The 14,383-nt window shown below is 48.4% G+C and overlaps 1 protein-coding gene and 1 long non-coding RNA gene across 3 annotated transcripts in view; both read right to left on the reverse strand.

Moving 5' to 3' along the window:
* The window catches only part of LOC140215226 (uncharacterized), a 120,316-nt gene that overhangs the window by 32,623 nt on the left and 73,310 nt on the right, over window positions 1-14,383 (reverse strand). The gene's annotated exons all lie outside the window — the stretch shown is intronic.
* Window positions 4,551-14,383, reverse strand: part of LOC126543097 (homeobox protein Nkx-2.5-like) — a 51,203-nt gene continuing 41,370 nt past the window's right edge. For both annotated transcript variants that reach the window (XM_055061600.2, XM_050190239.3), the window contains 2 exons: window positions 10,958-11,130; window positions 4,551-6,220 (listed from right to left, as the gene is read on the reverse strand). In XM_055061600.2, the coding sequence (XP_054917575.1) occupies window positions 5,897-6,220; window positions 10,958-11,130 (497 nt within the window). In that variant the 3' untranslated portion in view covers window positions 4,551-5,896. The remainder of the gene's footprint in view (window positions 6,221-10,957; window positions 11,131-14,383) is intronic.

Genomic DNA, 14,383 nt, shown 5'->3' on the forward strand with positions numbered 1-14,383 from the left:
GGGCCGCTCTGACTTCCGTCTCCGTTATGTCCGTGTCGAGTGTGGGGTTGGGCTGCCCTGTGTAGGGAGGTAAGCGAGTCGGTATGCCTGGGGAGGTGTAGGTTTTCTGAAGTGTATCTATGAGGCTGTCAGGGTTGTCCATGTGTGCGTGGACGAGTCTTGTTACATGGTGTTGTGTTGCTGTTTTTGTCTGCGTCGGGTCTATAAGGTGGCGGAGGAGTTGCCAGGCCCGCTTGGTGGACAGGTTCCCAGCAATGCCGTCGCATATCTGGCCCCAGTTGGACCGGCAAAGCTCCTCAGAATGTTGTTGGATTTGGGTTTGCAGCGCGGCCAGCCGCTTTTTAAGTGTCCTGTTTAGCTTATTCCTCTTCCACCGTTCTAGGAGGCTGTGATAGGCCTCCCAGAGGTGGGCCAGTCGGGTGTCTAATGTAGGGGTTTCGGTAGGGGTTTCAATGAGTTTTGTGTTGCATTGGACGTCATCCTGGAGTGATTTCACCCAGGTGTCGATATCGGAAATAGGGGTGTCAGAGCGGGCCGCCCGAGTGGTGCGGAGAGAGTCCCAGTTTATGAGTTTGTGTGTCATGTAAGTGTGACGGGGTTGTTTGTATGGGACAGTGACCTGTATAATGTAATGATCGCTGCCTAGTGTGTATTGTGTTCTGGTCCAGGTGACGCCTCGGAGGGAGTGGGTCAGCACCAGGTCCGGGCTGGTGTCCATGCTGACGCTATTTCCGATCCGAGTGGGCGTCAGGAAGTTGTTGTGTACGGTGAGGTGGAGGTTCTGGAGGAGCAGCCAGAGCCTGCGACCTCGGTGTGTTGTTGTTTTGTATCCCCAGTCTGTATGTTGACTGTTGAAGTCTCCGCCGACTAACAGGGGGTGCTTTCCTGCCAGCCGGTGCACCGATCGAAGTAGGGACTCCAGAGACGCCATCGGGTGTGATGGGAGGTGATAAATGTTGACAATAAATATGGATGGTAACGTGTGTTTATGGTGTATGATTTCAGTGATCACGCAGGGCGTCTCTGAAGTGATATGGTGTACCCTGTGAGTGATGCTACGGTGTATGAGTGTGGACGCCCTGGGCTTGTCTGTGGCGTCCGAATGTACTGAGGTGTAGCTGGGAAGTGTTGCGCAATGTGCAGCGTCTTGGAGTAAAAGTATTTGGGGCTGAGGAGTGAGTGTGGGAAGTAAAAGCTGCAGAGGTGCACGCTTGCCCCGGAAGCCACGGCAATTCCAAGTTAGAATTTGTAGGTAATTATTTCCCCGCGCCGCCATACTGGAGCGTGGGGGGGCGGAGAGGGGGGGTTAGTTGCGTGTCCATTGGAATGTGTTGGACAGGAGGGGTGAATTGTGTAGGCTGAAGGGTGGGTTGCGAGGGTATGGAAGGACGCATTTGTGTGAAGCGGTGTTCTATGTTTTCGAGCATCTTGTTAAGCATAACATCCATGCGGTGCTCTAATTTCTCCGTGAGGGTTTCTACGAGGTGAGTGAGTTTAGTCTCGAGGCGTGTTTCGAGTTCTTGTAGTTTACGATCGAATTTAGCCTCAAGCGCTGCGAGTTTGGCATCTATGTCTGTCAACTGAGGGGGTGGTATTTCCTGTGCGGTTCGCTGTTTTTTCGTGGGAGGTGTGCTGGGAGATTCCTTCTCGGTGGGTGGAGTGGAGTTAGGGAGGCCTGATTGTGTCGGAGGTTGGGTATGGACGAGGGAAGCAAGGCGACTTACCTCTTCCCTGAGGGCCTGGAGCTCCCGTTCCTGTTGCAGCGCTTCGGGAGTCTGGGTGAGCGGGGGGTTATGTCTTCCGGCGACCAGGTCGGCCCATGTGAGATGTCGAGCGTCCGAAGAGCGAGAAGCTGTGCTGCCGGAGCGTCGACGCGGGCTGGGACTGAATCGATGGTGTTGTTGATGTTCTGTCTTCTTTTGAGTGGATCGCGGCTGGCGTGTAGTAGGACTTCTTCGATTTGCTTTGCATCCACTTGTTCCGGTCATGTGTCCTCCACCGCAGAGAATGCATTGTGGAGCGCAGGTTGGGGGGTCCACTCTTTCATGAGTTTCGCCACATCTTGGGCATCGATGGGAGCGGGGCAGGGTACATACATCTGCTCGATGTCCTGGCTTTCTGCAGTTCGCGCAGGCGTCGATGTGTCCCCGGTAGACCGTGCATAGGTGGACACCGCCGCCGTAGATGATTTTCCTCGGAACTGGTCCGTAGGCAAAGGTGATAAGGATTGAGCGTGTTTTCCCCATACGTCGGGCATCAATGATGGGGACTTCGGAATTTCGGGCCTGAAGGTCTGTGATGACCTCGCTGGGGGTTTCATCCCAAAATGCGTTCGTGATCACTCCGCGCACCGCCCCGGCTGGTGGGGCGATGTAGGCTGTGATAGCATATTTTCGGTCGCGTAGTGTAATTTCCTTGAGATTGACGAGCTTGAGGGCGGTCTCTTGGCACGTGGTGGCGATGGTGCATGTGTTGTTGGTGGGATGAACTCGGATCTGGATGTCTTGTTGGCCTTGTAGCTGCGCTGCCTGCGTGATTGTGGCGAGTAGCGGGCGCGGTGGGATGTCGAGAAGCGCGAGCCCTCCCTGCGATCGGTAGACAACCTTGTAAGCGTCGGCAGGCAACGGCGCGAGTTGGCGACCTTTGAACGCTGCTGCTCTCGCAGCGCGCAGCTGTTCTTGGCGAGGCTGGAACGCGGGCGGCGATGGCGTCGTGGCGTTTGCGTTCTGTGGCGTCCCCATGCTGGATCCTGGGCATGCGGGAGACGATTTGGAGGCTCCGGTCGTGTTCCGACGGGACGCGTGCATGGACAGGACATGCTTCCAGTCCCGGGGGTTGTATTCGGACGGGTTCAAGTCCTCTGCAGACACTGTGACCTGCATGCTTGCTGCGTTGATTGAGGTAGGCAGTGGAGTTCCACAGCGGGTTCGCTGACCGCTGAACAGGTCTGTGTGCCTGGTGTAGTCGTGCGCACTCGAGATAGCAGCGACCGGCAGTTTTCGCCGTCGCGGCGGCCGAGCGTCTCGCCGGAGCTGGGGAGCCGGAGTCCTTTGTCGCTGCTGCATGGCGAACGCACTCTCGCGAGCTTAGCGTTTCTCTGATGCACGCAAATCACAAATTTTCCCCAAGCAGGTAGCACGTTTTCCAGTTAAGGTGCCCGCGGGAATGGTTAGGGCAATGGCAGAAACGCGCTAATTGGAATACTAACGTATAATTACGAACACCTCGTTAATCGCAACAACACGCGGTAACCAGTTAGGGGAATGAATAACGCGAAGAAAATATCAGTGCGAAGAACCACGAAGAACGAGTCATCACTCGCACTTCATCACACAAAGCGATGTCATACCATAGTTTACAAACTTAATTAATTGCCCCCTTTGCCGATTAAAGGAAAAGCTGCTGCAGCTTGGCGGAAGCGGCAGTCAATAAAGCTGCCGGTCGCATGGGGTTGCACACTGTTTTAGGGTGCGAGCGTTAGAACGCAGACACCGCGTACTAAACTCCCATATACACAGCGCGTCGTATTAAAAGCTTGGAGAGATTCAATTTCCCCGTCCTCCTATGATGCGATCTACGTACACAAAGACGGTGCGTCGCCAAATCCTGCTGGCGTTCGCTTCGCCTCTCTGTTGTGATGATAATCGCTTTGAACACCGCAGAGCATTCTAGAGTGACACACAAGCGGCGCTTTCTGAAACAATCCGACGTCCTAACCGCAGGTATACAAAATGTGTAATTTTTACTTCATGGGCATACCGCATTCGCGCAAAGTAAACACAACGATGAACTGGGTAATGTGCTTAAAATCCAAGGGCTTCAGTAAGACGCACTCTTCTCAAGAAAAAAAAAGAAACCTATCGTGAAAAGACGACGTCGCAGGGGGCGCTCTATAGTTCCCTTTACTACGGTTCATTTGGTTTGCTCGGTAAAAAGCGGGCTCAATGGCATCATGCGTAAGTGCACCCTTTTGCTGTGCCACTGTACTCGAAGACTCCTTCGGGAGCACAGCCTGAATGCTACCAATTAAAAATCTTATTTCCCTAGGGGAGATTAATACATTATAATATCCCGAGGTTTATATATACGTTCCTCACACTTGAAACAATTGTAGTTCTTGTTTTCTTTCTTCTTTTTTTTTTCAGCGGCACTCTTGAACGAATAAATTGCAACAAAAAATAACAACTTGCCGCTTATACTGTCCGCATGTTGTACACACTCGCAGTGGTGGCAGCTCAGTAGTTGTAGGGCGTTCCGTTGCTGAATACGAGGTCGCCGGTTCGATTACCGCCCACTGAAACCGCGTTTCGATGAGGTGTAGCGCAAAATGCCCGTGCACGCAGGTTTCGGTGCACATTAGAAAGACTTGGGAGGTCACAATTATTCCGGAGCCCGCCACTAGGGCGCCTCTCATAAACCCACGGTTGCCTTGGAATGCTGACCACATGAATCAGACAACAACCAAAATATCACATACAACAAATGTCAGTCAACAAAAGGCAGTCGTCAAGAACAAAAATCACCTCAAATGAACGGAGTCGGAGACATGGTAGGGAAAAAAGGAATTTATGGTCATACATGTCTTTGCCGCGATCTTGGAGCGCGTTTATACCATTGTGTCCGTGTGAAGAGTATAGATCAAGGCCTTCTTTGGGCCCATGATATGAGGCAAGGTTACATTCACCCTCCTCAAGTATCCAAGTACAGTGTTATAGGTTGTCCGACTAGTTATGTTACTCAAAACCTATACAGCAGAGCGTGGACACGCGTAGCGCTTTGCTCACTGCGAGCGCTCGCCGGTCGTCTTATCACTTGAATAGCATATTTTTCACACATACGCAAAATAGTATTCATGCAACAAATGGCTTGGTCGGGACTTAATAAAGGATGCCTGAAGCTTACAGTGTCGTGTGTTGCAATAATTGTGCTGAGTGGAAGCAGCGTCGTAATGCCCTCTCACCCCTTCGTGGCTGTATAAAAGCGTTTGACCTTGACTATTGCGAGCCCATCTGCCTCAATCGTTCAAAAAGCCTTGAGATTCCTTGTTAAGTAATTCTGAAACGAGGGATATTGTAGACTGTTCGAGGGATATTGTCGACTGTTGTAATGACTATTTGAATTAGTAAACTCTGAAAATGACATTCCTCTTGTTGCACCGGGTGGGCGCACGTAGTGGTGGCTCAGCGTTCCCTCTCCGAGGTGTGCTATTGCTGCCTCAAAAAGCGCCTCGGCCAGATCAGCTTGTGTTGAAACGAATGTTTGTTTGTCCTTCTGACCAACATATACGCCATTTTCAAGAACGCAAGGTGCTCTTGTGGGTACTTTGTGCGTACAGCGCAAGAGCAGTTAATTTACATGAGTCAAAGGCGAATATATTTTCGTTCGTCAAACCTACACATGATTTCGATTATGCTAATGTCACCTAGACGATATTTTCTTTCCTTTTCTTTAATGTGTTTCTTCTTGCAAGCTTTTTTTTTTTTTTTGATAGGTTTAAAGTCTCTCACACGCAGGAACAGCCTGAGCACCCCTTGCTTCGATGTTCGATGCCACATTTCCTTTGAATGCTATGCAACACTTATATTGATGGTACGAACGAGTCTATTTGGTGTCCATGTTGTGCGTCAGTATTGCAGTATTGTCACGGATTTTGCAATATCAAACAATCGCAGACGGCGGCTCTCGTTACTGGGGCCTTATTTCGAGTACACCCCTAGGTACAGGTCATGATTGCCCCCGGTCCCGTGAGCCTTTCTCCTGGGAGATCGTGGACGGTGCAGCAGTGCAAGCGGCGCTTGCGGGAGATGAATTACGCTGCAGAAGTTCGCGCAGCGCGAAACACACACATGAACACACGCACGTGCGCGCGCCCAGGATACGCGCAGTTCCGCGGCGTTCACCAAGACTTAATCGCCGTGGCGGAGGCCGGCTTGTGGCCCACCATGGTCGGGTACAGAAGCGCGTCCGGCGGATGGCTGGGCGGCTGCGGCGGAGGCGGCGCCGGCGGCGGCGGCGGCGGCGGGCCCAGGGTAGCGGTGCCGGCAAAGTATGGGTGCATCGGGTACGCCGACGGAGCAAACGGCACGGCAGCCGGCTTGCCGTCACGCACCAGCACGGGCACAGCCACGCGGCGCGCGGTGGCAGCCGCGACCATCTCCAGGGACTTGTCCTGCTTCTGCCGTTTGCACTTGTAGCGCCGGTTCTGGAACCAGATCTTCACCTGCGTCACAAGGACAAGGAGCGCTAGGTATGCGCGGCGATATTATACCGGAGATCGTCGCTAGCGGTTTTTTTCCTTTCTGCAGAACGCAGAAAACCTTACGACTTTATGGACAAGACCGCGAGTGGCGAGGACTGCTATATAGTGTGTGGGCTAAAAAAGCCGTCGAGAGATGGCAGGTGGCATATTATGGGTGTTCGCTAACTTTTTAGAGGCCCTGATCGAAGCGTTTGTCAGCAGCATTTATTTAGCTCTATACGTGTTTCATACAAGACACGCCAAATATTTGCCGACATTCTTTTTTTAAAATCCTAATTATTAATCACCGTCATGATCAGCGCGATGTCAATATTATGGTGTATCGTAGATGATTATGACCATGAGCTTTTTTTTTGGGGGGGGGGGGTGGGGGTAATTGGGTCAATATATGGAGCAAAATTTATAAGCACAAAAATAAATGGAGTAAATGAATCCGCACTTCTGTCTGTTGCGCTCTAGCGGCATGCTGTGGGCGGAAAAGCGTTGTTTGAAAAAAGTAAATATTTCCGTCTGGGAGGACGCCGGTCTTGGCTTCTTGGCCAGGCAATATTTGCGATGAAAGAAACCAATATTGACAGGCGAGCCACATCAACATGAGCAGTTTCCTTGCATCGACCAGCTCCGTGCTCTCAAATTCCGCCTTCTTTTCTTTCCAGCGCGCTGCCAGTGCACTCAAGGTAGAAGAAGAATCCAAAGACATCAAAAGAGCGCACACCCGTCTTTGCAGAGATGGCTGGTTATGCTGACTCTCTGGTCTCTGTCCGAAGTAGTGAAAAAGAAAACGTTGGGTTTCCGCGCAAAAAAAAAAAAAAAAAAAAGAAAGAGAAAACGTTCTTTGCGCCGCTGGTAGAACCAAAAGTATACAAACTAGTCATATGCCCCAATATCTCCTAAGCACTAACAACGTTGAGAAAATCAACAGACGGGTATTTTGCTCGTGCGCAATAAGAGCGGCGAAACGCTGATGCAGAACCATATCATGCTTCGCATGTTCCAGAAAGCTCCCGGTTCGGTGCTCTTAGAATTTATGCAGCGCCCCTTTTGCATTTACCTTGTATTGCGCGCCGCTGATAGTATTACCTATACGAAGACGAAAGTAAATGCCTGCTCTGCACTTTCTCAAGGAAGAAGGTCGCATAGATCAACGATCAAATCATCCCAGGATTATGAATCTGTTCCAACTAGGCCGACTCGCAGTTATGCTTCAGGATTATGGTTTCGATACAGAGCGGAGGTCTCGCGAGAAGAATGACGGCCATACACTCAATATGCGAGTATCTTTACTGCATAGAACGAAAGCTTCTCCTCTCTGCTTCCTTTTTGTTCCCTCTCTTTTTTTCTCTCTCTCTTTTTTTTCTTTTCGTAAACGCGCATAGTTCAGCATGCGACGCGCGCTCTGTCAAAACTGCAGCTCCTCCGATCGCTTGACGCTCCGACATCTGGTGCCCCTCTGTCGCCGTGTTTTTCAAGGACATATCGCTGGCTGTAGTAACTGAGGTGCACCGTTCTGATTTAATGCATCGCGTCAAAGCAGCCATGCAAACCTGAACGTAATGTTGGCGATCATGATTGCGCTGTGCTCGCACGCCCAATCGTGTCTGCGGATGCAGTGAAGGGCGGCATCTTTTATTCTTGTAAATGCTTAGGTCGAAATGACCTCGTTAATATAGAGCACATCCAACAGCCCAGCAGATGTGCTTAATTGAACTCTGACTACGAAACATCAATGTATTTCGCTTGTACTTAAGGGGCACAGGGTGTCCTACACATGGTTCTATAGGATCGTATACAGCGTGCCCACCTTGCTAGCCTAATAAAGTCTACCGCTCTCTCTCTCTCTGTTTCTCCAGACTGCTGATATATGGTGCATTATGTAAGTCATGTGGAATAAACAAAAGCAGAGACGAAAGTGCGAACTCCTAGTTTTAACGCGCGGTTTAGTGTTTATATAATCATCATCACCGACTTTGCGCAGGGCAGCGACAGATATACGAGCCACGCCAGCCAAACAGAAGCGACAACCAGAAAAAAGGTTCGTCCACCCTCCGCCGCTATTCCACCCTCGCTCGACACCGTGGAAAGATCGCAAGTGGATTAGCGGTGCCCGTCGACGTTTTCTTGAGACGCGCAACTTGTGCACTTGTTGTTCTTTGGCTGACGAGGTCTGTGGCGTTCGCCAAATTGCGCGGAGTGGACGAGATGGCGAAGAACACTGTTATATGGGCGTTATTCAGTTACTTTCGCACACTATTTCATTGGAGAAATAAGTAATAGACAGTTCTGAATGCTCTCTCTCTCTCCCCCCCCCCCCCCACACACACACACACACACACAAAGAAAAAAAAGACTCGCATAATGTATACAAGATATGCACAAATGGAAGTACAGGTGGCACAATAAGCCAAGAAATGTCTATTTTCTCCGAAAGCATGCTGCCTTAATGCGTATAGAGCAAGCAAAAGAACGCAGAGGCTCAAGTGTTTTAACAATCGTCAATGCATTTCGGTCCCCGCCTGCAACCTCTTTTCCTGAAGTTAAAGGGACACTAAAGGTTGCTATTAAGTCAACGTGGACTGTTGAAATACCATCCCAGAAACCTCGAAACGCTTGTTTCGTGCCAAGGAGAGACTTATTTTAAGAGAAAATGCGTTCTGAAGCGTCCGCGTACCTCTAGCGCAGTTCAAATTGCCCGCCCTCCGATCGAGGAGTACTGACATCATGGTCTCATAGTGACGTTGCGCCATCGGTGAGTAGAACGGCGTCCGCAGGCGGCGCTACGGCTTTTCTGCGCAAAACGCAAACGCGCGGCCAGAAACAGAGCCAAGACAGAGCCGACAGCAGAGCGAAAGCGGGAGTATGGTGGCTAGCGGAAGGAGAAACGCGCGACCATAAGCTGGTACTTCATTCTATAACGCAAACTTCGACGCTCGTCGCAATGGACCCTGACAACGACAGATTGGCTCGCGATGCTGGGCTCAACTTCAGCGATTTGAGCACTGACGAGCGCGACCTGCTGCTGAGGGCTCGCGCTGCCGGCGTCGTTGCGTACTACGACGGCGGCCTCGACACCGGCTCTCCGGAGCGGGAAAGCAACAAGGGCTTCCCACGACATCACATGGACGTGGCATTCTCGCTGCTTGTTCCAAATGAAAGTTTCGCGAGCCAGCAGAACCCGCACAGCACGACGCGATAACGAAACTACTGAAACTCCAAAGCGTGCGCGGCGCAGAGTCGAGCGCGCACAGTCCAGCGAAAACGAAACCTTTCGACCACCATACTACTGAAGGGTAACGTCAAAATGTTATTTTTTCTTAGAATCGAATAGACCTAGACAAGTAGCATTTTCTTCCGTCTTATAATCGAATGAAATGATATTTTTTAATACGAGTAGTTGAGTATTAGTAACACAAATTATGAGGAGTGCTTTCGTCATCGGGCTAGTACCGGAATGTCGCTGGGGGGTCTCAAATCGTGTCATGCATTTACCTCAATTTAGTGTCCCTTTAACAAACACATTAATTATGCCGTCGAAACGTTAACACCGCTTCGCGCCAAGAATAGAGTTGATATATATATATATATATATTTGAGGCAGCAGAAGCTTCATATGGACGATATGGTTTTGCATACTTGAAGCAGTCCGCGTCTTCGTAGCGCCCTTTTCTTCAAAGTTATATATATATATATATACAGTCTAGCCCGGTTATAACGAAGCCACTTATAGCGAAATATCGGTTATAACGAAGGGATTTCAATTTCCCATTCCCATTTTTGCATTTTCAATACATTTTGGGTCCGGTCTTAACGAAGTAAATAAGAGTGCGTCAGCGGATATAACGATGAGATTTAATACCAACCGAAAAATAATCTGTCAATCAACACATTTTTGCGTCCTTAAGGCGATTTTTTCCGCGAAAATAAGGGCAAAATTCGGCTGACGCGTCCTTTCGTGGCGTCGTCTGCTCTCCCGCGGAGCGAAAGGTTGCTTCACTGCATCGCAAAAAGATTTTTTTTTTTTTTTTTTTGATAACGTCGCGGAGAGCGGCCGTCTTGGCCAATCGCGGTTCTCTATTTCTCCCGGGCAGTCGGCGCCGAGGCTGGACTTCACTCTGCAGGAGGTGTGAAAAAAATTTTTTTTTCATAGTCCACATATTACGAAATAGCGGATATAGCGAAGTGATTTCCGATTCCCGCCAACTTCGTTATAACCGGGCTAGACTGTATGTATGTATATATATATTTCATCATTTCACCATACATGGTGCTCATATTCCGCTTCTAGCGCTTTGTTTCATGTGCCCTTCCGTGTTGTTTTGTGCTTAATCTGTTGCTTCTATTTAGTTACGTCCCCCCTGTTTAGAGCTTGCAGTGCACTGTTATTGAGTAGATTTAACAAACGAAATAAACGGAAAGGTGAGAGTGGAAATGTATAGCGACGGAAAGGGTTTTCAGGACTAGAATGAGAAAAAAAAAGAAACGTTCGCGCACACACACACACACACACACACACACACACACACACACACACACACACACACACACACACACACACATATATATATATATATATATATATATATATATATATATACATACATATATATATATATATATATATATAGGGAGCACCACGCGTGTTGCATCAACCGGGCGTCAGCGCGCGTGGGCATTGCGAGCAGTGTCTCATATCCTTCCTACCTGAGTGGAGGTGAGCTTCAGGGCGTTCGCCAAGTGGTCCCTTTCCGGCGCCGAGAGGTACTTTTGCTGCTTGAAGCGCCTCTCCAGCTCGTACACCTGTGACTGGGAGAAGAGCACCCGCGGCTTCTTCCTCTTGCGCGGTCGGGCACCGTTCTCCCGGCTGCCGCCAGACTCTATGCAAAGGATATTGCAGGCCGGCCACGTTAAGAAACGGCACACCTTGCATCATCACAGAGCTACCAGCACAAAGCTCAGAAAACGCCCGGGCTTTCGCTCGGCGTACTTTGAAGAGCGTATAAGACGCAACCATGTTGGGAGTTTTTTTTTCTTTTTTTTGCGGGTAAGTAGCTGAATAAAACTGTAACTTCAAGATGTGCATAATCAGTAAACTTTCTTTCATTAGAACCTAACGTGAACCTCGCCTGGATATGATTTTTTGTAAAGTAAGTATGGTGCTGGACTTGGCCTAGTTGCAATAGTGAATCTATGGCAGGCAATCGGCACAAAACTAACAAAAATGGGCAGCATGCTACACTCCCATACCACGTGAAGGCGAAAGCCTGGTGCACTCGTGGTAATGCATTAAGTTATCGAATCGCAGGGGTCAGACTTTTTGCAAGGCATAACGTGCTGCAGTGTGAAGTAAACGTATCGCTCTGTAGGTCGATCTGCTCACCGACGCATGCGAGCACCTAATGCACTATGTAAAGGTTCTTTCGCTCTTTCTTTCGTTCTCTTTATCTTTGGCTATTTTCTTTCTTACTTTCTTTCTTTCTTTCTTTCTTTCTTTCTTTGCATGTTGTCTCTTTTTTTGTTCTTTCGTTCATTCTTTCTTTCGTTCTTTCATTCGTCCTTTCTTTCGTTCTTTCTTTCTTTTTTCGTTTCTTCATTCATATTCAGCCAGTATATCTTTGCCTGCTTACGCCCGGGGTATGAGACACCCCACATAATGTTTTTTTCTTTGTTTTTTTCGGGTATCAGCCATGGCTGATGATATTTTTGTACCACTCGTCTACTTCTTTTTTGTATCAGTGGACTAGACGCCATTTTTCTCGGGTGTGAGCCATTGCAACGAGCCACTTAAGGCTGTCGCCTTAATAACGCGCACCACAGGAACAATGAAATAAAGGACATAACGTTGCGTCTGACTTTCTTTCATCCTTCCTTTCGTTTGCGTCTATCTGCTGTGCAGCCTGCCAAGAGGTGTACATACTGAAACGGGAAATTTCATTATGAGAGCTTTTTATGCATTTAATTGCTTCATGCTACGCCGTAAATCTACTATTTGAGGAAAATAAACCCATTTTGGCAAAGGTTCTGTCGCTTATACCGAGTTGAAAGGGATATTTCTTAACATTGTGGGCGACCAAGCACAATGAAATACTTGGAGCCTTTATTTCAGCGGTTGCGAGAGACCCAACTGCGGATCCACCCGCCGTCCATTCTTCTTCCTCTTCCTTCTCTAGCCTATCTTCGCACCAGCTCACGCGGTTGACCAGGGTCGCACCTCAAGAAGACGCGCTACAAACGAAACGAAACATAAAACCTATTTTCTGGGCCGCGTTTAAACCAAACCATGTGGCCAGACTAGTCAGATTAGTTTTGCGCACGTATACAATCAAACATTTTCATGGACTCTTGAAGTTGCTTCTTCTGTTGCTCCTGGCAGCTTCGGGCGTGAATTCCCCTTGGTGACAGCTCTATATGGCTAGCTGTTTTCTTATTTCACTACCAGGTCATAAAACGAGATTCGTATCTGCAGCGGAAACAACTGTTCCACAGGCGGCTTATTATCTGTTTCACTGCAATGCAGTAACTCGAGGCACCAGTAAAGCAAGACACCTGGGCGGCTGCTGTGCAGCTGAAAAGCTTGGCAGTTTGCTACTGTTCTACCCATGCGGTAGCTGCACCCCCCCGGATAACTTTCCTCTAAACTTATAAACTTTAAGCTTCTAAACTATGTACTTCTATACACGGAGAACGAGGACGGGCAAGTGGGGGAATATATTTCGAAGTTGAGGCTGAAGTAGGCGGGACCAAAGATGAGGGCATCTGCCCAATTCTGTTCGTGGGTGTAATTCTTAACTGCGTAATACGTAGTAGTTTCTCCGTAAACCATAAATAGAGTGTTCTGAAGACGGATACGATTCCAATGTTATGGCAGGCATAACTCGGAGATTTCGAAATGAACACAGGCATGGGGAGAAGAAAACTCGTCGTTGTTGTGTTTGCTTAGTTTATTTCTTAATGATGATGACCAGCCCTGAGAGCAAAGAATAAGACACTGAGTTGGCTTTTTCAATCAGTCTGAACGTTTTATTATTATTATTATTATTATTATTATTATTATTATTATTATTATTATTATTATTATTATAAGAGGGTTTCCATGTGCTGACTGAAATTATACCTGAATACGCCCAATTTTGAAAGCGCAAATTCAGATTACGTTATAACGTGTCAAGATGTGTTATGGATGTAATAGGAGCTGCAGTTTTCACCACACTGTAGCGCCCATCAGAAGAAATTAGCAAATCGAAACCAACGTTAAAACAGTGCATTAAATAGTCAGTATATGTTTTTCTTAACTTTCAGTTCATTTACCACCTCTATCCAAGCACAGGGTATCCTGCCGGTCCTACACTGGCTAACCTCTCTGCCTTCTTAACTTACAATTTCCACTGCCCTCTCCCCCGGCGTAGAGATTCAGCATATGGTTTGGGCATTCAAAGCGGTGAGCCAAAGTCCAGCGATAACAATTATATCGGCTCATTCAGCGCAAAATATTGATAGTAGATGATGATGAAAAACTTTATTTATCCCTCTTTAAAGGGAAGGGGGCAATGGAATAGAGGGTGGGGGGAGGAACTATTTTGTGAGTGAAAATATGGCCTCAGTTATGTGCGTGGATGTGACATCGAAAGCAGGTGAGGAAGAGTTCCGTCACCGCACAAACCATTCGGCCTGAACTAGGATGGTTGCTTGGGCTAGTTGGTAATTCACGATAAAAACCACGTACAGCGCGAAGGACGAGGACTGCGAGTGACGACATACACTGCGCTGACTTCGAACAATATTTTATTGCGTTGCCACATCATGTGTATATATACAAGAGGGGGGCATGCGCAGAAAATGAAAGGCAGTCACAAGGGGTGTTCCAACAGCAAGTCATTGTACTAAGAACATGGTCACTTGAAGAAAAAAAAAACGAACGTTACTGTTTCTATTTGTTGAGATACAAGACTTCACTAGGAGTCAGCGCGATAGAGGATGCACTAACGCACGCACTACCCAGTTTTCTGAGGAAATCAGCTTCTATAATTTCCCGTGTGAACTGTGAGCTGTGTCTCGCTAAAACTTCCGTATCTTCAAAGAGGAGCACACGCAGCCGCAGTCCCGGTGGCTGCGTGCCTGCACGTCGTTTTT

The sequence above is a fragment of the Dermacentor andersoni genome, chromosome 1 (genome assembly GCF_023375885.2).
Source record: "Dermacentor andersoni chromosome 1, qqDerAnde1_hic_scaffold, whole genome shotgun sequence".
Lineage (NCBI taxonomy): Eukaryota > Metazoa > Arthropoda > Arachnida > Ixodida > Ixodidae > Dermacentor > Dermacentor andersoni.